The sequence below is a fragment of the Mycteria americana genome, chromosome 2 (assembly GCF_035582795.1).
Source record: "Mycteria americana isolate JAX WOST 10 ecotype Jacksonville Zoo and Gardens chromosome 2, USCA_MyAme_1.0, whole genome shotgun sequence".
Lineage (NCBI taxonomy): Eukaryota > Metazoa > Chordata > Aves > Ciconiiformes > Ciconiidae > Mycteria > Mycteria americana.
Window position 1 is genome coordinate 1637373 of NC_134366.1, and position 24230 is coordinate 1661602.

Consider the following 24230-nt stretch of genomic DNA (forward strand, 5'->3'; position numbering starts at 1 on the left):
TTGGGAGATTTGTTGTGAAGTTTCACTGTGGAAAATGTTTTGATTGGAGCCTCCTGCTTTATGAAACCTTGGAGAGCTTACCCAGGAGTCAAATTTGTAGGAAAGCAGGCCTGAACCTACAGCAATTCCTGCAGAAATTTCACTTGGCATCTCTTCTTGAAGGAAATGCACGATGGTTATTACTGGGAAGGCAATATCAGCGTGGTCCTGAGCACTTTGTCTTTGTAAATTGTGGTTAAATTCAAGAAGGTGTTTGTTGAACAAGAACAATATAGTTAAAGGTTGATTTGAAGCTTTTCTTCCCATGTAAGTGTTTGATTCCCTTTCACATTCAATTTTTGAAGCTTTTAAAAGCTTTTCCTTTATTCGGATTTGCTTCTATTTCCTTTGACAACTCACAGCATCTTTTTGTTTTTTAACTAGGGCTCGACATTTGTTTTCCTGATGCCCTTAGTTCCATAAATACAGCAAGCGCAAATCATCCCGCTCCTCAGATCTTCTAGTGTAAAGCATTGATCGTTTCAAGGGTAATGTATTTTCATCTGGAAGAAAGAAATTTGACGTACAAATGCTGACAGGGAAAAGCAGCGTATACGTGAACTTTCAGACTTGCTCCTTAAGCTGCAAACGTGGTGCAGAAATGGGGATCCAAAGCTGATCTCAGCAGCAAATGCGTTCCCGAGTGGATTTAGGACAGCCACAAAGGATGTTGTTAATAAGCAAAAATCAAGTGACCTTTAGCAGTGTGATGGGAGGCAGCGAAGAGCAGCAAAGCACCTTGAAGGTGTAAGCAAGGCTGGTGGGGAAGATGATGTGAAGCATCTAAGACCGGAGGTCGTTTGCCGAAAGTTAGGGACAAGCTGAAATAAGAAAATCTATTCTGTAAATATCTACATTTCACCTGTTTCTTGCAGCTATCGCAATTGTTTGAGCTTGTTCAGCCCTTATGACGAGGCATACTACTCTTCTTTTCCCTTGATTCTGCTATTGTTCCTGTGTCTTTTGGGATGCAAATGGATTTGTGCCAAAAAATGTGCCAGCTTCAGGTTATTCCCACGGCTTTGCGCGAAACAAGGCACAGAAGTAAACAACAGGAATGCCTGTGGGTTCGTGGAGAAACTCGTCTTAGGCCCTGGGTTATATCCTCACCTGTGCTGCAAAATTCCAGGTTGCTTGGGACTGCTGGGGATTTTGTGCCAAGGTGAGTGTTGGTGGCACTGAAAAGAGGCAAAAAGTAGATGCCTGCTCAGGTTCTCTGTCAGATCAGCTTAAGAAGAGCTCTCCCAAAATGTTTAGTTGTATCTAGGTGTAAAAAATAATACGAGAGACTAATAAGTAAAACAAATAATGTGATCTCTGCTTTGAAATGCCATGAAACTGGCAAAGTATAAAGCGGCTTAATAAGCATCCTTTGTCTGTAGTGTTTGAGTTTCCAAGGGAGTAGAGCAGATGGCTGTGCTGTTGGCTTCTGTGGAAGTGCTTGTTGTAGGCATGTATTTCAGTATTGTCCATATAATATAAGTGCGCATATATGTATGCATCAGTTCCTGCATTCAGATTCCACCTTCTCCTTCCTTGCAGCCTTCCCTCGCTTTCTCCACTCGTAAAGTGGATGGTATAGTACTTTTTCTGTGACTTGGGGAGGAAAGGTTGTATGGAAGAAAGCCCCTGGTGTGAAAATAGTATTTAGCGTTTACAATCGTAGACAGACCTTATTGTGCAGGCATGTTCTGGATGTACAGGCTTTCTTTTTCCTTTTGCACTTGGCTTTGCTGCTATTAAATTCTGGGACAGCGTTTGATTGCTGTAGCTAAATAACAGGATCCGCTACCAGGTAATTTCCCAGAAAAAGACCTGGGTATTCCTCTCCTTTTAAAATAGAATATCTGGCGGCTCAAGGGGATGCTGCTTGTTTTCCAAAAGCGTCCGTCAGCAAAACCGAGGTGGAGATCATTGTGCAGGCTCAGCCCCTGCTCGGCTGCCGTGCCGATGTGCGAGCTCACCTGAGCAGGGGAGATACCTTTCTCCGCACCGAGCCTTCGTAATGCAATAACCTAACGAGCCTAATAGCCGCGTAGCTGTTTCTCCTGCTCTGTTGGCCCAAAAGCCTTGAACGAGGCAAAAAAGCAGGAGCCTTCCCCCTCCGAGGCTGTACGACCTTTAGGCTGTGTTTGTGCGGGGAGGAAGGGTCTCCCACCTGCTCCTTCGCTCTGCGTCCCTGCGCCGGCACTGAAGCTCTCGCGGCTGTGTCGTGCATCACGTCGGAAAAAATTGCTTTGGCTGCAGCCCAACCTTTTGTTTAACATTGCTTTCGCTTTGCAGCCAGATCGCTTCCCTGCTTCTCCACGCCTGTCCGTGCTGGCAAGAGAGGTAGGAGGGGGAGGAAGGTCACGGCGCTGCTCGTTTCCTTTGCAGCGTAGCTCTGCGCCGCGTTTTCCTGCCATCGCTGCGGTTGAGGAGCCTTTCCGCCCATTTTCGTGGCTGTTCCAAAGAGTCGGTCAGTCTGCAAACGCTGTCGGACTCTGGCCGAAGCAACCGAACCGTTTCTCCATCTGAAGGCCAGTTTGTGGCACGGCGGCTTGGCTCGCTGCCGTCCTCAGATGTGTGTGTTTTCTGCTTAGTTTTTATTTTGGTGGAGCAAAGCAGCCTTGAATTCCTGAAAGCAAAGTACCAAGCGGCTGAGAAAACAGTTGCTGTGGAAACAGAGCGTAGTAAAGTTATTACAGAGAGAATAAAACGCACACTTAGGGCTACAAAGGCTTCATTTCTATTCGGGCTTTATTAGGAAAGTAATAAACTATCGCAGCGGTGCTCAAATGGCTGGAGAGGGAAGCCTGCAGACAAAATGATTGTGCTTCCACCAGCAAGGCACAAATACAGGCGCAGTGGGTGGCCGGGAGCGGTCGGTCGTCTAACCTTGGGAAATGTTCCTCGAGGCGCTTCTCTACAATGCCACCCCATGAAGGTTGTTGACTTTGAGACAAGAGGGTCCTCCAGAGCCGTGTTGGTGTACCCGGGGTCTGGGGTGACGGGACCTGGGCATCCCTGGGGTGACGGAGCTTGGGCATCCCTGGGGTGATGGGGAAGATGGGGTCAAGGGGGCTTGGGCGTTAATTTGGATCTGGAGTTTGCTGGAGATCTGGGGTGTTTCTTGGTGCCTGCGGCGAGGTCCTTGGCCAGGCAGGCTCTGGCATTGCGTTGCCTGATTGGAATCCGCAGGGAAAACTGTTGATAGTAAAACTTGAAAAGCAGTATATTCTTGAACACTCATTTTGTTTGTCTTGTGGGCAGCTCTGGCTTGGAAGCTGATTGTGTGAAATATGTTCTTTTTTTTTTTTTTTTTTTTTTTGTTAAGCTCTGGAAATCTTTTGTGACCCTGTGGTTAGGAAAGGCTGGGAAATAAGGTCTGGGAGTAGAGGAGTGCCAACAGATAATTAGTTAAAACAGCGCTGTACACCACACAAATAAACGGTGGGAGTAAAAGCGTGCAGGTGAATAGTGTTTTGTCCGTACATCGCTGATGGGAGTCCTGTGAAATCAGGAGCTACGCTTGCCTTTGTAGGAAGGTGGGTCTCTCTGTTTCCCTTAGGGATGTGCAAGGTTTGGCGGTTACAGTCAAGACTCAAATTCACGTCTGCTTATTCGCAGCTCCTTGGAATCACTGGGAGCAGTGACAGTCACAGCTGTCTCCTCCACGCGCTGTTTGACAGGTTTTGTGCAAGGGAGCCAAATACATACAAGTATTTTGCTGTAGTTCCCAAGATGCTGTCATGCAGCCAACGCTACTGGGGAAGAAAGCGATCCTGCTTGTTCCCTGCTTTTGCCGCCTTCCCTCCCGTGAGCTGAGGTTAAAACAAACGGAGCCAGGTTAAAACTAACCCAGGAGGAAAAAGGAAACGCTTGGTTTCTCTCTGCTTCAATTCCTGGATCTGGTTCACCGGGAGACCTTGCGAAAGGAGGGGTGGGGAGGAGGGTGATGGCCAGATCTTTGTTTTAAGTGCTGACTTTCGTGCATCTGTGAAACTGTGGCTGTAGGCTGGAGTTTAACAAGCTTTTACACCTGTCTGAGTTGATCCTACTGCAGCCGCATCCTGCCTGTAGCTGCCTGTGCTGGCATGTGTTTGACCCTGCCGTGAACTGGTTCAGGAAGCTAACTGGCTTTTATTTTTATTTTTTTCTTTTTAATGTTTTTTTTTTCCCTTTTGTTTGGTTGGTTTGGTTTAACTTTTGTGGGAGGGTAAGTCCTTGAAGTGGTTTCCCACGGGGCGAGGTGAAGCGCTGGCGATGGGAAGGTGTGGCTGGTGGGGATGGACGGAGGATGGGGATGCAGGGGGGCTCTGGCACGGCTACCTTGGAGGGACAGGGGACAGGCTGCAGGATGGCAGTGCCAGCGAGGCCAACCTGAAAGGAGGCTTCTCACCGAGCCAGGGCTAGGGCTGACAAACTGGGAAGCTAAGTGAGATATATTTATTTTTAAGCCCGTGACAGCCAGTGCCCAGGTATAAATAATGGAGCGTGATGGGATTATTTTGAGTAACAACACACGGAGCTGGCACAGAGGCATCTGGGATAATTGATTTAATGAATTTGAAAGGCACTCGAGACTGAGGTTTTCCAGCAAGTGCTCTCTGCGGTGCAGTGCTCCTGTTCATCCTTGGGAGATGCTGGACTCCCCCAAACTTGCTTTTCTTCAGTGCACCCACCTGCGTTGCTCTGACACAGCTCCGGACCCCCAGCTCTCGAGGGGCGGCTGGTCTTGCCATCTCTTGCAGATGGATAAAGTGCAGCACGGAGGCTGATGACCTGCTATGAGTCAGGCAGGGATCTGCAGAGCTGCTGAGACCCAGGGATGCTGGGGGAATCCCTCCCATCCTGAAACCAGCAGCAATTAGTAACAGTGGCACAAAAGCTTTTCAATCTCTTAACTCTCGCCTCTCCAAAAGACGGCGGTGAGAGAATGACATAATTGACCTCGTCGGCAAAATGCATCCAATGCCGTGTGGTCGGGATTACTCGGCACAGTCGTAGAACAGATGGATGGGTGATACATTTTGTTCCGCACAATTTGAGTGTTAATCGGGCTGTGCTTGGTTTTGGGAATCCCTGTGTGCTCGTTCCCTCCTGTGGACTGACACTTCGATGCAGGTGGAAGAGGAGCCTTTCTCCCTTCCCATCTAATTTCTGGGTGTTTGTATCCATGCGAGGAATTTGGAGACAAGGCCAGCAAAAGCTGCATTTTGCCTTTTTTCGAGGGAACAGGCAGGACTTGTTTTTTCCCCTCACAAAACAACGTTATTCTCCTTCCTGCCTTAGAGCTGTTGCAGAGAGGTAGAAATTAGACCCAACTACGGGAAAACATGCTTGTTGGAGCTGTGGCGTGCATCCTTGTGGGTACATCCGAGCTCATCCCGCTCCATACGGCGAGGCACCGCTGCTTCTCTTCCCGATGGGGACATCACCGCGTGAGCATTCAGACCACGATGGTCTTCCCTGGAGGTACCTGCAGCAGTTCCCCCTCTGGTGATGGGGAATTCAGCCTTTCTCCAGGCAGTTTCCCAAGGAGACAAGTAGCTGAGGTTCTTGCTGACCTCTTCTTGAAGAACTCTAAATGCTCTCTCCTGTTAGCTGTCTACTTTGTTTTGCCTATTTTCCATGTCGGATACTTATACAATTTCCATGCGTTTTGCTCGAGGCCGTGTTTGCTGCTGGCTCCATCAGCTGAATTGTTGGTGTGCTGCTACAGTACTGCAAGGGTTTCAGCATCTCATGTGGTGTCTGAACAATTAAACATTTCAAAAGGTTTTCAGAGTCATTTAAAAAAACCCCAAAACAAAAAAACCCAAAACACGCCCCCCCCCCATTAAAAATGGAGACACACCAATATAGGGGACCACTCATATTTGGTGCTTTTTGAAAAAATCAGTGCAGAGCTCAGCTTTTGAGCACTTTATTCTGTTGTCTTCTGTAAGTTTCAAGCTCTTTGCAAAAGTGAATATTAACGCTGTCCTGCTGTAAAACAAGTCTGAAGCAGGTCAGGACTTGGGGTTCGAGCACCGGGCAGAGACCTTGGTCATTGCCCAGCTTGATGAACTAAAGATAGGAAGTTTGAGTGAAAATATTTGTTCCTTATCCAAAAAACATGAGGCCCTGAACTGAATTTTCAACCCGACCCTGCACTGTTAGCTGAGGCTCGGCTGACGCTTTGCGGTGGGTGTAGGTGGCTTGGCACTGCCCCTCTCCTGCCAGCCACCGCAGCCCGGCGGAGGATTGCGGCGTACGGAGAAGGAAAGGTTCAAAGGCGGCTTTGTGTCCGTATTTCTGCGAGGAGCTATTTTGTTTTTGCAATTAAGCGTTTTGTTCTCGGCCAGTTTGGTGCATGTCTTGAGAGTCCCCCGTGGCCGTGACCTTGTGTGAATCACAGAAGAGAGAAACTGCAGTTATTAACGCCCCGTCTCCCTGCGACGCCCAGTTACTTTGGTGCTGGATTGTAAATACCTGGGTTGCACCGTTTGTGAAATTGTTGAGTTATTTGCCAAGCCTGCGTCTTCATTTAGCCTCATGGCATCCCTCTCGGGTGGTTTTGAACCACCCCAGTTTCATGGATGGGGAAATTAAAATCTCGTTGTTGAAATAACGTGTGTCTTAAAAAGCCTGAATGAGCGGCTGCGTGTTGCCGGGCCATCCTTTCGCTATACGAGCGTAAGGTTGCTGTTAGTTATAGAGGAATGTTCTCTAAAAGTTTAGTTCCCTTGTAGCCTCCAAGCAAATAATTTATAATACTAACAAAGATGGGATGGTCCTGGCGATCTCCATCAGTAAGCAAGTTTCCCCAGCATCTTTCTGCCTGGGAGAACAAAGTCAAATGCAAAAAAGCAAAGGAAAATCCATGGCAGGGTAGCTGGGGAGCGGCGGCCGTGCTGCTGCACGGCCGGCTGGCGTTGCTTTTCAACGGGCTTTTTTGTTTAATTTATGAAGAGGAAAAAGAGACCTTCAGAAAATAGGTTAATCATCAGCTCCAAAAATGCAGAGTTAGGTTTGTCTTGCGCCCAAGCGGCACTGCTTAATTAGCGCGGGTGAAGCTGCGATTAAATTTGTGAAACTCTGGGTAGTTTATCTAACTTTTTTTGTTATATAAATATAGGATTGGGAGGATTCGCGCATGGAGCTTCTTGGCTACAGCAAACCTTTACCATGTCAGCAAGCTCTGGGTGTGTAAACACAAACTTCATTGTAGTCTCTCTCTCTTCCCCCCCCCCCCCCCCCTTTTTTTTTTCCCCTCCTTCCTTGGAGAAATGAAACTGGCCATGTGTAGCATTTGGTTTTGTTTCTGCTTTTATCCGAGAGCAACAGAGGTGACATATTAACTCACTGAAATGCCTCTCAAATCCAACCAAGCCAGCCTGGCCCTCTCTTCCTTCCCACCCCAGAAGAGAACAAGAAGATAACTGGAACATTGTCCCTGTCAGCTAAAGGCAGTGGTGGCTTCTTGGCCTGAATATAACTAAGAGGTGTTTTTTTTAAACTTGTTTTTTTTGTTTTTCCTGGACAGTAGAAAGGAATTATGTGACTTAGTGAAGAAGATGTGGTGGGGGTTAAAACAGGCACACTGTTTCTCTGGAACAGACAGAATTAATTCTTGAGTTAAAACCCCTTTTTTGGTAGAGATTCAGCTGATTCCTGAGTGTTGTGTCCTGTAAATCAACAGCTTTTATTGGAGGATGGGATGACTCTTGCAAGCACATTAACCTGTCAAATAAAGACGTTTTGTTGTTGGCAGAACAAGCTGTAATGGTCTGCTCTGCCTGCTGCCAGCCCCGCTTTTTCAGAAGGGCTGGCTGTATCTTCTCGAACGTGTCGGGGCTCTGAACGCAGGGCTACAAAACCCATAAAACTTTCCATCGCTGATACCGGTACTCGTATTAGCGGGTGTTAGGGAGCGATGCTTTACTGCCCATCTTCAAACCCATTTGCCGTTTCAAGGATGGACGGTCCTCCTGCGTCTTTGCAGACTAGGAGTTGAGTAGTCCCTCACGGGCATTTGCTCCGTTTCAGGCAGTGGCTCTGGTTGGGCATATTTCCTTTGGAGAAACGATTTCAGACTCAGACCTCAGAAAAGCACACATCAAATGTTAATTATTTGATGCTTCTGCAAATCGGCAGCTCCGTCCGTTCTCCTTCGACGTGCAAGCCTTTCCCTGCCAGCGCGGTGGGGCTCCCCGCTGCTTCCCACCGAAGGGTTGCGGTGGTATTTCTCAGCAGCGTGCCGTGGCTTCGCACCAGGGCCGTGTCTTCGCTGCGGAGGGTGAGTTCACGTGAAGGAAAGCTTCGTGCTAATGTTTTGCATTAATAGGGAGGATTACTGGAGATGCTTGGCACAGGGATTGGGAGAGGACTTGTCATACGCACCAGATTTGAGGGCAGTGGCAGAGCACCTCGAACAACCAGCAAGAGCACCTCTAATAATCACCTAATGTGAGCGACACCAGTGCATGCACATGTCCATCGTTAACAAAATTGGTAACGATGTTGGAGCAGCATCTTGTGCTGATGCAAACTGCAATGACTGGATCAGTGTCGTGAAAAATCCTGGGGTGAAGATGGAGAATGAAATGTAATCTTATTTAGGAGCCCGAGAAAAATGGTAAGAATTTGTCTGAAATGGGTGATACCAAGGAAATTTGGCATGAAACGGTCGTCTTCGTTAGTCTGTTGGGCAAAGCTGTTAGAGGGAACCGGTAGACTACGTGTGCACAGGGGTTCAGCCAACTTCCCCCAATGCTCTTGCTCTGTGTAGCTTAGATTTTGCTTTAACAATGTCCCACGTGGAAACGAGTTAGCGATGTTTCTGCTGTATCGGGATGGAGAAGCTTATCCATGGCTTTTCTAGCTCTTCGTTGCCTGAAAAGGTGGTCTGGCTTTGAAATGTCTTGTTCTTCCTGCTCAGAAGTGCCTACTTCTTCCCCCTCAAACTTTCTGCATCTCATACGTGCGTTCACGTATGCAGTTTCTTCAACAAAAAGTTTGTAGTTCTGATCTCGGGGAATATTTGTGCCACTGATTTCACCAGGGGACAGCAACTTGGTGCCAGAAACGTTCTCCAGTCTTTGCTGTTTAACAGCAGTGTTTGCGATGCAAACATACAGGTTCTGAAATCGTGATAATAGGTATATTTAAACCAGCAAACCACAGCCACTTAAGAGTCATTTTGGGTTATTTGAAGGGAAGAAATATTTGTGTTTGTTTACTATATAAACACCACCATTATTAAAAAAAGATAGTATTAAAAATACCTTTCCTTTTGGAAATGCGAGGTTGTTTTTTGGAGGCACGGATATAAACCAGGGTGTTTAATTTTCAGAGGCAGTTTTGTTCCTTGTGTTTGTTTCTTATGGGAAGTCACGCTGTTCGGGCGCTGATTTAACCATTTCCATAGTAACCAGCTACGACTGAACCAGGATTAGGACTTCAATAAGGAATAAGCAGCAGGGACAGAGAAGTTCCGGCCCTTAAAATCATGTTTTTATGCAATTACCACAAGGGTTGCTATAAGCAAATGGATTCCAAGCAGCTTTTGAAAAATATCGGTGGATCTCGGGTACTGAGTATACTTTAATGATGTTTTTATGTTCAGAACTTTTTGCTGTAAAATTTTATGATAAGATCCTTTTTTTTTTTTTTGGCTACTTAGAGAATTGAAACTTCATTGGTTTTAAAACATGCTTTATTGCTAATTTGGCTACTCGGTGACATTTCATGACTTAGCTTTTTCCATTCTGGCATTAAATGTCTTGAAAGAGCAGCGAGGTAGGAGCAGGGCTGCACAGCGGTGCCTTGCCAGACTTCAAGGACATCTAAGCTTAAATCTTGGCCAAGCAGGAAGCAAAAAGTACTAGTACGTGCCACGCTTGGACCAAGGCACCGTAACTCTGTCCTCACCTCGTAGCTGACCTGACCGCCACGTATGCTTCACTACAAAGAAATACCAAAGAAAATGGTGAATGGTAACCACCAAACAAGGTGAATACTCGTTACCTGGATGAAGTTGCGTAGAAAATCAGACTATATGACCTGGGAGCTTCCCGGTTATCGGAGATATGAGGACAGGCTGTTGTATGGGCTGCTCTTCTTGCCGATTCGAACGCTAGCACTTTGCCTTGCATGGGCTCCCCGGGGCTGGCTCTTGGCAGCCAGTAAGTGGGAATAGAGGCAGCTACAGCTTGGCTGGTAGAGAATAGCTTGAAAGATCAAACTTGCTTTGTTCCAGCACTGACCTCTTTTTAACTCCTCAAAAAGAGACACTTATTTGTGCCAAAGAAGCACTCGACTGGTAACGTGACCGTCCTATAAGCCTCAAATGAAAGATAAGGAGATCTTTAGTATTCTGGTCAATCCCCAAGGAAAATAAGTCGGTATTAGTTCCTGGGAAGAGGAGAAGCTGTCGGGTCATTTTGTTGACTTTTGGGGGTTGCCAGGGGATGGCGAGCCTTGGCTGGGTTGCATTTAATACGGGCACGCGGGGCCAACTGAGTAGCCTGGGGGATTCGAAAAAGCAGCTCTGCTAAAGCCAGGGAGGAATGGCAATGCAAGTCGGAAGATGTAGGCAGATATCAAAATGTGGCAATTTGGTTATTGTAACTTTGGGTAAAGGCCAACCCTGATTAGAAGGGGAAGCAATTCTTCAGACAGAAATTGTTAAAAGACGGTGGAGAGAAGGAAACAAATATAAGGTTCAGTTTATAAAGTGTATTTGGGAAGGAGTTAAGTGACACACTTGTGTTGTATGGGAATGATGAGCTGCTTTCCAGGCCAACGGTGATGAGAGGATATTAGACATCTAGCAAAAACACTTAAAATCAGCAGTTGTAGGTAATTTGCACCTAGGAATCCTAAAATAATCAGCCGAAGAGATTGTTAGCCTGCTGCGTTTTGATTTAAATCTTTTCTGAATACTGGATAAATTCCAAAGGACTGGAAAAGTGCTAATAAAACACCACTCTTTAAAAATGAAAGCAAGAGGGGTAACTTGGGTGAAGCCAGTTCGACTGCCATGGGTGTGGAGCAGAATGATGAAAAGCCTGATTTGCAATTCTTTTTAACGGAGTGAGAAAAAGGGAGTGTCATTTTTGTCACGTAAATTTGATTTAGTGAAGGGTTAGTATTGCACAACATGCTGGTTAAAAATTACAGCTTTGAAATGGGTAACTGATAGCTTAATAGCTGTCAACGAGGAATTGTCATCTGACAGAAGTGTTGCTTTTTGGGGCCTGTGCACCCAGTATTTCCATTAGTCATTTGGAAATATGTGTAAATTTTCTGCTGGCTTAATGACAGCTGACTCAAAGTCTGAAGGCTGGTGAGGTCCGAGTAGCGATTGTCATCTGTTTGTATTAAGAATGAGCCCTTTTGAGCAAAAAGGGGTTGCAGGGCACGCGGATGTGTGCTCTGTACACCTGTGGGGGGAAAATACAGGGCTTATCCATAAAATGGGTTCATCTCTGGGAAACCAGCAGCGTTGAGAAGGATGCTGGTTCTTAGGTTCCTGTATCAGGTGAGGGATGGTGTTGCCTCCGTGTTGCCCTGGTTCACGTGGTCCAGCACGGGCATTTGGAGACATCTTAAAAAGTCAGGAGTCTTAAAAAGACTCCAAAAAGACACCTTAAAAAGGTAGGAAGAGCTAGCCACACTAATCTGGTGGTTTATCAAAAAGATTTGAGAAGTGGCCTCGATCGTAGTGCACGTGTGTTTGCACCCTTTAAATGTATCAGGTACAAAATGCTCTTTGGAAGTGAGTGATGGCGGGAACCAACAACTGGAAATAAGCTATAGCATCGTATGGGCTTTAGGTGAAGCTGCTAAAGAAAGGAGCGGCTCCTCCATCTGCTGTCTTCAGGATAAGGTTGTGTCCTTTCCCTTTTCTTGGAAAAGATGCTTTACTCGGATGTGGATTGCCGCAGTGGAGGGATAACTGGCTGAGACTTCCCAGATCAGAGGCATTTTAAAAGTCAGGCGAGGTGATTTAAACATCCCTTTTGGCCTTAAATCTTGGAATGCGATGCAAAGTGAGCTGCTTCCCTTGTTATTACAGTGGAAGACACCAAATAGCTGGGCAGACTCCTACCAGCAAGGAAAAATCATGATAATGCGCTGAAGCCCAGAGGAAAGTTTCATATTCCTCAAAATGTTGTATTCCCTGGAGCAGATGCTTCTTGCAGGTAGCCAAGACCTGCTCCACACGCAGGGAAGCACATGATGGGTAGGAGAGTTCACTTTACTTGGAGGAAAAAGAAGTCTCATGTTTTGTAATTTCATATGCAAAGTTTGGCTGTACGCCGGGAAAGGAGATGATAGAAATGCCTTCCGCGACCGCATTCCTCTTTGCTGATTATCAAGGCTTACCTCCTGCTTTGTGACACGACCTGCCTCAAGTCCGGGAAGTGGTAGAACATGAAATCTGGTGCTTCCCCCAAAACGCTGAAGGAGCTTGATATTTTGCAATGGGAGCTCAATAAAATCCAGTTGTTCTTCAGCAGGCAAATAAAACTTCTGCCTGGCAGGGCTGGAGGTTGTGGGTGGTGACAGGAGACAGACTTATCTCCCTAGCAGTGACCCAGAAGTCATCGTCTTCGCTGCCCTCTTGCTACGTGTAAATGCTTGGCCACGCTTACAAAGTGTTTTTTACCAAGTTGTCACTGTTCATCTCTGAATATTGAACTGTCAGATATATTCTTCTCTCTGCCTGGTGCTGGCTAGGAAGAAAGCAAACTAATGCAATTAATGCTGAGCGAATACGTGGTTTACATCCCAGGCTTGCAGGACCCAGGTTCTGAACCTTGTGGACATGATCCAGTTCCCCATATATGTTCAGCTAGGAGCACAAGGTATTAACTGATCCCACGTAAAGCTTGCTATGGGCCTTGAGGGTGTTGCAGAGAGGCAGCTGACACCCTTCTTTAAACAACCTGATGCAAATCTTCTTGGATTTTCACCTTGAGCAGGCAGTGGATTAGACTTTTCATCGCAGACCTCTTTGTGAAGAGCGGGAGTCCACGGAGCAAAAGTCTTCCTGTTGGTAGCTACAAGCCACGGGTTGCCAGTTGCGATGTCTGCGAATTAAAATAGGTAGGAGACTACAAGCGAGCGAGCTTTTTAATGTTGGGAGTTTATCTCTGGAGTGTCTCCTTCCAGAGACTGAAGGATGGGAATGACTTTGTTTGCAGGCTGTTGGTGAACAGTCTTGTAGACTTGTGTGTGTGTCTCCAATCTTACGACTTACTGCTAATAATAAACACCTCGCCACGGGGTGCCTTGCAAAGAGGAATCGCTAGAGCGAGAGTGGAACGGCAGAGGGGTTATTTTTGGCTTCCTCTGTGGCATTAAGGTTTGAAATGTGAGAAAATGAAGTTGAACTGAAAAGTAGTGAGAGTTGAATTGCTGCTGTGCAACCTGTGGGAAGTGACCACCAGCAAGCAAAGGGAAACGCATTAAAACACTTGAAGAATGAACCGGTAGTTAGGGAAAACGTTGTTTTGGGGAGGAATACTTCTTCTCCTGAGTTAAGAAATGAAAGTTGTGAAACAGCTGTTGAATAGAAATACTTGAAGAGGATGATGAAGGGGCAGATCTTAAGACAAAAATTTCGAGCAAAGTGGAGAACCTCAGGACATGGCTGCTGTGTCAAAGTCCTGAGGGATCACATAAATCCAGTATGGGCAGAGAAGAAAGAGGAGAGAGATGGGGCAGCGGTAAAATACGGAGCTGTAAGATAAGTTGCATGTTTGAGAGGCCGTCTCCGTATCAATAAATGATCACGGTAATGGGATCTGCCGTTCTACAACCCTTTGCTCCCGAGGAGGCACAGAATCCTCCCCGCAGGCTCCGTATCTTGCGTGTGGTTTCAGGTTCTGCACCTGCAGGAGTGACTGGAGAGGGAAGCTCCTCCACGATCGCGCAGCCGTTGCCTGCACGGCTGGTTGTGCGCAGGAGGAAGGAGATGTTGGTTGCAATCCCCCATCGCGTCTCTGCGAGGGCAGTTAGTCATCCACTTTTGCACTAAGCAGAATATCAAGGGAACGTTATTTCCCCCCTTTCCCTCTAGTTATTAACGGCTCTCTGAGTACCACCGTCTCTCGGCTACGCTCAGGCGAGGTGATGTGAACAAGAAGGCTTCGTATCTTAGCTTGGTTCGTTTACCGCGCTGATGGATGCAGTGCGAGCTGCTCCGGCTGCCTTCGCGCTGAAGCGGATGAGCGCGCACACGGTCCCTCTGCAGACGATGCTGTGCCTGCACGCGAGGACAGTGTCCTTCGGCATTTCAGCTCTGCCCCAGCTCTTTGTTGATACCCCAGGGATTTCAGATAGGTATTGCCTGAAGAATTTGGCTGTATTTGTTCAGGCTAAAGCGTTAGTGTTAGTTTTGAATATAATTTCAGGGTATGCTCTGAGTAACTACCTGGAGAATGCAGGGGATGCAGGCAAAGCTTGCTATGCTAAAACTTTTCTGTCGCTAGCCAAAGCTACGGGCATTGCCAAGCAATGGGGTGCATCTCTGGTTTTCACGGAGGAGGAATGATCTCTAAGGGGATCTAATGGAATTTTTTCTAGGAATATCACCATGACTTTAGAAAATATTAGGGTGGTAATGGGGAATAAATTAAATTAAATCCATTAGGGGATCTAACAGATCAAGCTGCTGCGAGCACCAAATCAGTCCTTTCCTTTCTGTGTCCTGCTGCCGTTGTGCACAGTCAGTCCCTAAGGCTGCAGACACTTTAATTGCCTCTTTCTGCCGGGGTAATTTAAAGTCCAGCTTTTGGACTTAATTTAAACCCCAGCATTCTGGGTGAGGAAGCGTGGAAAGCAGAAGAGGGATCTTCTCCAAAGCCTGGCTGGCCGGGTGCTGCTAGCCGTGCACCCCACTTGCTGCCTGCTCCAGTATAAAACCATCGAGAAGCGCTTTGAATCAGCTGCAGTTTATACGTATCTTTAGAAACCCATGACGGCTCCCTCCACTGTCATCTTGTAACTTTGCCTTTTTGCAGCTCACGTGAATTCAAGCGCTTGAAAGCAGCGCAGGAAGCCCTCGTGGTAAGCTGTGGGTAGGGAGCGTGTACTGGGGGAAGGCAGCACAGCCTGGCTGGAAATGCAAGCAAAAAGCTCGGCAGTCGGAAGAGGAGCGGTGATCTTCCTCTGCTGCATCCATCAAATATTGCTTTAGAACCTCCCCCCCCCCCCCCTTTTTTTTTTTTGTACGGGCTGCCTCTTTTCAGAGCTGCGACCGTTCCCGACGCTGCTGGTTTATGGTCTCTTCGCCACGTATCGCCTCTGCCCTGTGGCTGGGGGTTTTCGTCACTCTGCTCATGAAACCGTAATCTTGTTTACAGACCGTTTTGCAAACAGGGAACCAGCATTAATTTCTCTTGCTGGGGGTGGGGGGGGGGGAAGCCTGACTTCAGGCATCCGTTTCAGACCTTGTTTGCGTTCCACTTGCACGCTGATCTGTCTGGTGGAGCCTGATTAGCGGCGGATGATGGCAGGGAGTATAATTTTAGAGGGCATTTGTGTCGATGATGAGCAGGTTGGAAATGGTTACATGCAGTTATGCCGTCTCCTTGAACTGTGCTGCAGTCCTCATTATCCTCTGTTCCCTTCTGATGAAGTACAGGAGGGAGCATATCTCGTTTTTTCCAGCTCAGGACATCCCCAGGGAGACTCCCACACCCGTTCTCATGTTGCCTGCTCTACGCCGTCCGAGAAGGCACTACGAGGAGAGCTGTAGCAGAGAAAAAGTCCCTGGTTGAAGGCACTACAGGACTCGTTGCATTAGGTTGCGTTTGTTGGTGGTGTGCTCGATTTTTCTAGGAATATCGCCAGGACTTTAGAAAACATTTGGGTGGTATTGGGGAATAAATTGGAATTGGGGATTTTGGGCAAGCTCTAGAAGAGTGGTAGGATTTCAATATCAAATTATTTCAGCGTATGGGGAAGAGAAAGATTTGTAGCGCTGCAAAGAGCGCAGGCTTGCGGTGGGAAGAACAGCCGCGGCTTGATGTGAATATTTTTGCCAAATATCTCTTCAGGATTTCACAACCTGCTTATAGCCCTCCCGGATAAAATTCTAGCAAGAACGAGGGGAATGTAGGCTCTACGCACATGCGCTAGAAGTATGAAGATGAAAGGAATGAGAAAGGACTTAAGAGTGCAAGAATGTACTTCTCACAGCGTTAAATAACGTGGACTGAAGGGCGTCTAAATATTACCTAGCACTAAGCTCACACCAGAAGGTTCCAGCAGGCTGCACGTGCTCATGTGAGCTAAGCTCACGGTCTTTATTGAACAAGAAATGTCTGTGCAAATATCACAAGGTTACTATGGACTTAAAAATAAAATTACAAGCAGGGAGTTAAAACTGAACCAAATATTGGTTTTAGGAATGATTATTATTTATTTTTTCTTTTTAAAAAGACAGGACCATATTTCTTGCTCTTTGATCAGGAGCTGAACCTGAACAACTCCAGTCACTGATGAGCCTGAACCAGAACTGAGCTATTTCCTGGCTCGCCTTCCTGTTTGCGTGTAATCTAATTTTTAACCCAGGTCACAGAATAGAGTTTTAAAGTTTGTATAGTCAAGATGCGTGTGATAACTAAGCTCTTGACTAGGGAAACCTTTCTGGTCCTTTCAGAGGTTAGGAATAAGTTTAGCTGGTAAATAATTTTGCTATCCTGAAGTTGTCTATGAGATGCCCAAACTCTCCAGCGAAGCTTTTAACAGAGCAAGTGACTAATCAAAGTCATTTCTGATCTGCAAGTGATGTTGGTCGTGTTCTGGTTATAACCAATTTTTCCTCGCAGTTTTCCAAAGCGAGCTGTGCACCTGTTTCAGGGTTGAAAAAAGACTTTGAACAGACTGACCTAGAGGGCTTCGTCTCTTGAATTGGGTGAAAAGGACCGGTAACCTTTGCGGTGCGATGAAAGGGCATTTCTTGAAAGTAATTCCTCTGGTCTCTGAGCTGTTCCTGCTGAAAGGCAGAGATGAATGTTGGCACAACAGCCCCCCTGCGTTTGTGGCAACGTGAATCGTAGGCAGATATTACAAACGCTGTGTATTTATTACCAGGTAACTTGGGTAATACTCCTCCTGGAACCGGCCACGCTCAAGGAAATAGCGGCTTAATCTGCTGTCTGCTAGAGCTGCCGCATTTTGCTTTTCATTTGGAGGATGATGGGGGGAGTTCAGTCGGAAAAGCAACGGCTTCCAAGGAAGTCGTTCGTTCGTTGTGTTTGCTATAACAATATACTCTGCAAAATAAGGGCAGATGTGTTTGTCACGGAGCATACTTTGTTCAGTGGTTGAATGAAATTAGTTAATAAGTGAGAAGACCAAACAAAACCCTTTCCAGCTCATTATTGTTAATGTTCGATATCTGTGCCTGTCTGGATAATAAATATAATTGGTAACTTGACTAATAAGCTGTTTGTGCCAGCGTCTGGGTGATGCAGAACGAGCCTCTTCGCAGTACTCAACACCCTGTTACAAAGAGAAATTTGATTTATGTTACTGCACGGTGTTTCTGGAGCTGAAATTAGACCCTTTGTTGTGCTGATCGCTGTTTGATTTCTGCCGGTTTGCTTTGCAACCTGTTAAAAAGTCCGACGTGATTACTTAGGAGAAAGAAAAGGGACCTGGGCAAAGCCCGCTGATGTGCGCTCCCGGGACTTTTGCAGGTGATCTGCTGCGTCACGAGCCAGCCGAGCGCGGGCTTGCTCACTTCCTAACCCTTTATTATCTCTTCTGTCTGCCTATGGTTCCCTTCAACCAACGCAATAATATCCATCCTTTCTTCTGGATCGGCGAGCACGGGATTTAACTTCAGGTCCCTGGCACGGTGGCACGGGGAAGGCGTACGTTACGTGGCTGCCGGCAGCCCTCTGTTTTGCTCAATGCCCCGCTCTCTTTTTGCTCTGCCGTTTAACACAAGGTGGTAATTCACGCACGGACGAGGTTTCTGAGCTCTGTTATTGATTGCAACTCGCTGTTGGCGCTCTCAATTGATGCAGTTACCAGTAATAAGGGGGTTATCAGTGCTGAGTGGCGTGATCGCCTCCGAGAGGAAAATTAAATTTTCCTTGCCCGTTCTTACATTTGTTTATCGTGCTATCTGTACGAGCAGAATACTAAAGGGTGAAAAAGGAAAACAGGCTTAATTTAAAGGTGTCATAATTTAAAAGTCATTTCAAAGCGTGCCTTGCTGTTTGCCTGCCCTGTGCCCTCCGGGAGGGTTTCTGGGCTGCTGTTTGCTCTCTGGCATTTCCAGAGAGGCCAAGGCCTGACAGATCAACTTCTTCTTTCAGAATAAGGACAGCGGTGAACCTGAGAACAAGCAGTTCAGAGAAGATGACGAAGAGGAGACCATCAAGCACAAGTAATTATTTATTTATTCCCACTTGTCTCTCTTGTATGTATTGTTCAGGCGCTGCTCTCGCGTTTGCTAATTAGGATCTTTCCTTGGCTTCTAACATGCAATTTATTTTTTTTTTTTTTTTTTAGTGTGAATTTGATCTCGTGGTGTAAATGATCTGAGATGGGGGAATAAAGAGGAAAAGCCTGGGGCTGAATTGCAGTGTTTCTGGGGGCAGCAGGGGGAAGGTGGTGCCATCAGAGGTGTCGGGAGCATTTAGGCTGCGTTGCTTTAGGCTCCCTTGAATTCGACAGCCGTTGCTGCATCTCTTGTCCCCCGCATGTGTGTCATTTTAAGTGTGGACACCCCCCCCCCCCCACCCCCCCCCGAACAGAGGCCTGTGGGGTACACGTGGCTGTTTAACTGTGGCCCACCGCTGTTCTCTCTTGTCACTGGAAAATGTGAGCACAAAACTAACCGAGGCAGGGTGTTGCTCCTGGCAGGACCAGCTGACTGTGCACTTGGTTTCCTGCCGGTAAAAACACCACCAGGTCTCCTTTGGAGATGATGGGGGGGTGAAGTTTGGTTTGAAGATGCGGGACGTGACCTTTTCTCATCGCTTTACCAGCTAGAAACCTCCTCTGTGGGAGGTGTGCAGCAGAGATGCTGCTGCGGATGAGCACGTGTGCTCTGCTGAGAAAGTAGAGCAAAATCCTCGCTGCTTTTTGGGACTAACTCCTGGCAGAAAATGCATCCTTTCTCGAGAACTGCCCACGTCGATTTGGGGCTGGGAGTGGTTCTGGAGAACCATCACCGGCACTGAACTGTGTTTGTAGGTGCTGTGGTTGGGTTTTGTGCCGGAAGAGGCACGAGGTCTGGGCTGAAGCTGAAACAGGAGCTAGAGATCTTGGAAATAATGATGAATAATGAATAAACAGCTCTTGCTTTCCAGCCCTGCCACTCGATACACTGCGTGGCAAGGTGATGCAGCGTGTGGTCGTCCACTGATGAGGAGCATCGGGCCTGGGCTGTCTTTACTGCACGATGAGCTGGTATTGTTGGGCTAGCAGCCGTGCGCTCCTGCTCCCAAACTGGAATTCTGAATTGGTCTGCTAAACCTCTGAAAAAAATCTCTTTTTCTACTTGGACTGACTTTCAGGCTGGGGATTGCTTCTTTTTAACCGCTGCTGAACAGCCTGGAGCATATCAGAGGTTATGCAGTTTCATACCAAGTCTTTGGCGTCACTACTGTCAAGTTGGCAAATCACTTTTTCCACGAGCGCTTCTTCGTGAGCTCTCATCTTGTGGCAGGTTCAGCAAAAAGCCTTCCCCTTGCTTGTGGGTGATGCCCTGGGAGCTTCACTGAGGTTATATGTAGAGAGCAAAGGTGTTGAGTAGGAACTCCCATCTCCAGCCAGCTCTGTACCGATGCATCAAACTCCCTGCAGATGTGGGCACAGGGCTTCTTCTGAAATACATGGGAGTGATGCCTTTGAGGAGGCAGCTTTTGGGGCAAAAAGTTTGCTTTCCAGATTGATTTTCCTGCAGGATTCTGTAGCTCTTTGTCTGTCTATCCAACCACGGCATGTTTTGTTGGGATCCAAATGTAACTTTGCAAGGCAAATTAGAGCAAGATCTGCTCTGCAGGAAATGTTTGAATCACAAATTTGGCCGAGATGATTCTTAGCTTTTGCTTTACTTGTTGAATGTCCTTTTTCTGTTGCCGGAATTGGATGTGCGTTTTTAACAAGATCTAGAAGGCCGGCAAGCTGATAACTTGATTTCGTCTTAGATTAGTGTTTCCCAATAGTGTAGCTCAATTTTCTCAGCCCTTTGAAAAAGGGAACTGCTGTGCACTAATGCCCTGTTGGCTGGTGGCAAAAGGTAAGCTGAGATAATGCGCTGGTGTTTACCCTGAATTTGGGAAACGAGAGGTCCTGATAACTGAAGTCTGCCCTCCCTGCGAACCGCTCCCTCGCCCCAAACGAGCGTCTCAATAGCTGTGCTGCTTTCTCAAGCTGAAAACCACCAAGAGCACGTCGCGGGGAGGAGAAATCTAGTGGTTCAAGAAATAATCCTGCGGCCTGCGTGCAAGGTTGAGGTGCACTGACTGCCCTGAAAAGCAAACAGCAGTCCGGGGCTTTTGCTGCAGGCTGGTTCCTCCTCCATACCTGCAGCTGCACCTTCTGGGCCAGCCCGCACCCGAGACCATCCTTTATACCTTATAGGAAAGACAGAACCGCCGGGTGCTGGCTTTACTAATATTTTCTCGCTGCCTATGTGACGACACACTTTTTGGCAGCTTCCTGTTTTTTTTTCTGATCGACTCAAATCTCCCCACCCCCCTCTTTTTTTCTCTTTTTTTTTTTTTTTTTTTTGTTCCTTGTTTTTATCTTTCATGCTGCAAGCTACCACCGCAGGAACAAGTGCTGACGAAGCCCTCTGCAAAAACCCTGATACACTCGCAGCAATTTCAGCTCGGGCTATCTCTGATCTAAGTTCTCAGGGGAGTTTATATCTGTAATTGTAAAAAGCTTGGCTTATTTAGTTTTTTTTTTTTTTTTGTTTTAACCAGTTACACTTAGCCCACTGACCAGGAAACACCTCCCGCCACGGCGCAGCCTGCGATCCGCCTTCGCAAGCAACAGGGTGTGGGTGGACTTCGGCCCTTCCGCCTGGTTCCCGGGAGAAAAGCAGTCGGTTTGGGGCTCGGGGATCTGCGAGGCCAGCGCTGGGTAAAGCCATGGCTGGCTGGAGGCTGGCATTGCCACCCCGCAGGGAGCAGAGAGGCGTTGAGCTTTGAAGTTGGGCTGCAGTTCTGCAAGCAGAGCTCGTCAGGGATGTCAAAAGTGTAAATAAAAACCCGAGGTAGGGCTTAGACAGGGAGGGGGGAAAAAAATATCTTCAACTCTTCAACTTAACTAGAAATTAAGCTTCAGTGAGCTGCTGTTAATCAGCTGCTGGTGTTTCAACACTTAGTCATCCTTTAAAATTACAGCTCCGTGCTGTGCTGCTTGCAGAGATGAATTTATGGGAGGAGCTGGGGGAGGCAGGGGTTGGGAAACACGATCTCTCCCCTCGCAGTGAGAAGAATGTCACGGGGCAGGTCAAAACCACTTTTTAACTTTTTTTTTTAATCTCTGCACAAAAAAATACAGCGGCGAGTCTGCTCAGCGTTGGCTTTAGCTTGGCAGGACAGCCAAGCCAGTAGCAAGGATAACTGCTGTGCGGACGTGCTTCCTCACATCCTGGAGCGCGGAGACCTTAATGAAGAGCTTAAAAAAAAAAAAAAAAAAAATTATAGTCAAATATGGGAGAGAGCAGTATTTATGTGTAGGCTGAGCTGAATATACATGGCGTGTTCTCTACAACGACCTGAAAGGAGGCTGTAGAGAGGTGGGGTCGGTCTCTTCTCCCAGGTAACAAGTGACAGGACGAGAGGAGATGGCCTCAAGTTGTGCCAGGGGAGGGTTAGACTGGATATGAGGAAATTTTACTTCACTGAAAGGGTTGTCCAGCACTGGACCAGGCTGCCCAGGGCAGTGGTGGAGTCCCCATCCCTGGGGGTATTTAAAAGCCGTGTGGATGAGGTGCTCAGGGACATGGGGTAGTGGTGGGCTTGGCAGTGTTAGGTTTATGGTTGGACTTCATGATCTTAAAGGTCTTTTCCAACCTATGCGATTCTGTGATTCTGTGTTTGATCGACCATCTGTGTGGACAGCTGAACCTCTTACCACTGGTGGCACGTCCTGATGGATACTGTGCAATGAGTCAGGCTCCATCACCACCCCACATCTCCAGGGATCAAGCGCGTGTCCCCTCTGTTGGGGAAGTGCTTGGCCCACGGCAGGAGGAGGTGGGCAGGGGCAAGGCTGTAGCAGCACACCTTCTGCTGGCCACCAGAGAAGGGAGAACAGGAGTTCAGATGGGTGAATCCACCTGGCTGGTAACCATCGGTGTACTGGTTACGGAGATTTAGGAGCTCTCAGTATCGTGGCTCCCTCCTGAAGATGCTTGTGCCCATTTGGATGCAGTGTGGAGCCCTTCTCCCCTCCAGAGCTGTGAGGATGCTGTGGACCTTCCCTCCGGTTAGAGCCATTGCCTGTCTCGCTCTGGAGGAGATATCTGGGAGGTGATCTACTTTTGCCCCATGGAGCTTCAGCTGGTCCGAAGCCTGGCTGCACCCTCCTAACGGAGGCTGTCGATGTGTTCAACGGGTGCCTGGTGATCCTGGCTTTGCCTTGGACAGGCTGGGTGTCCCTCTGCCCGTCCCCCGGCAGCGGGGTGCAAGGGTGGGCAGCCAAAGGTGAAACCCTGGTCCCTCCTACCCAACCCTTGGCTATGAGTTCCCAGCATCTTCCCAGCAGTCCACTCTTTTTCAGTAGTCATTGCTGGGAATGCCTCCCTGCTGTAACCAAACCGCAACATTTTGGGTGTTGATCTTTGGGTGTTTAGACCTCCATCTGACCTCCATCTGTGGGAGAGCTCTTGGTGCGGTGTGGGGGCAAGGCTGTATGTAACCCTGAGCTTACCTGGGACATCTTTTTTGCTCACAGACCCTGTGCTGCCTCTGTGCCGAGATGGTGGATCTGAATGTGGTTATTGAAGTGCAGAGCTGCAGCGAAGTTGAGCTTGGTACTGTTTTGAGGCCAGCCAAAGGGTTGTTAAGGTCTTGTGGTCATCCAAGTGCTACCAAGGTACCTTCAGGCCCTCTTTTTGGCTTGAGCCTCGAGGGTGGCGGATCGTTTCTGACCCACCATCAGCCAAAGAAGCTGGAGAAACCGCATAAGATCGTGGGCAAAGCACGCTCTTGCGCCGGCACGCGGAGGAGCGTAGCTGGGTGCCGCAGGCAGGGTCAGGGTTTGCACATCAGCCATCTCCTGGTGCAGCATCACCGGCCTGGGTCCCGCGCTGCAGATCGAGTGTGGGTTTTGTCCCGGTTGTATTTACTGATGTTGAAGTTGCTTGTGTCTGCCTGGAAAGCAGCGTGGGAGGCCAGACGACCTCCTGGCACCTGCCTGCGTTTGAAGAGCTTCTCTTGCAGCCCTCCTGCAACACCCGGCGATATGTCTCTCCCCATCCGTGCTCCCCCAAGAAGCAAGTCCTGAGAAACCAGCTGCTTTGGCAAGTTTTGGGGGCTTGCGATGTAGTAGAGGCGTTTGTTTTTTTGGCATTCCTCGAGTGCCTTTGGGCAGCTGCTCGGGGAGGAGGATGTGCTCTGACACGCTCAGCTATTTGAGCAGGAGCAGCTCTCTCCCAGCAAAAAGAGATTGCTCCTCGGAGGGTGGGTGCTGGTGGGTCTCTGCCTTTGCTTGTTCCTTTTCTGCCTTGGGTGAGGAGTTCAGGAAAGACAGCAACAACTTTGTCCTCTTGATCAAACAATTCTGGACCTCTGCGTTCGAGACGTCTCTATCCTACTGCAAGAGAGGGTGTGAGGAAAGCCTTGACTAATGTGTGCGTTCGGGACGTGAAAGTCATTTCTTGGTTTCTAAGTCGGAGCAGATGCAGATCGTCTTGGTGTGTATCTTGGTTGCTGGAAGCGTGACTGCATGCAGTGAGGCAGCCTGGAGATGAAGGAACCATGCTTTCGAGCCAGCCCAGCTGTAGGGAAGCCTCCGGGAAGGCTGCAGCGGGACGTGGATGCACCCAGATGTCAAAGAGCAGACGTCAAAGCTATCTGCAAGGGGACAGGCTGGGTAGGAAAGCGAAGTGCAAAAAAAGAGGGTTTGTGAAATTAAGTCTGAGCCAGAATCGATGGGTGTTGTATAGCAAGTCTCACAGTGCCCCTGGAGGGTGATGGTGCTGTAGAGTTCCCTCAGCACCCATGGGCGAT

At 47.9% G+C, this 24230-nt stretch overlaps 1 protein-coding gene across 1 annotated transcript in view; it reads left to right on the forward strand.

The window, feature by feature from the left end:
* Positions 1-24230, forward strand: part of CCDC12 (coiled-coil domain containing 12) — a 41760-nt gene that overhangs the window by 8310 nt on the left and 9220 nt on the right. Inside the window, exon 2 of the mRNA XM_075492194.1 lies at positions 18351-18421. Within this exon, the coding sequence (XP_075348309.1) occupies positions 18351-18421 (71 nt within the window). The remainder of the gene's footprint in view (positions 1-18350; positions 18422-24230) is intronic.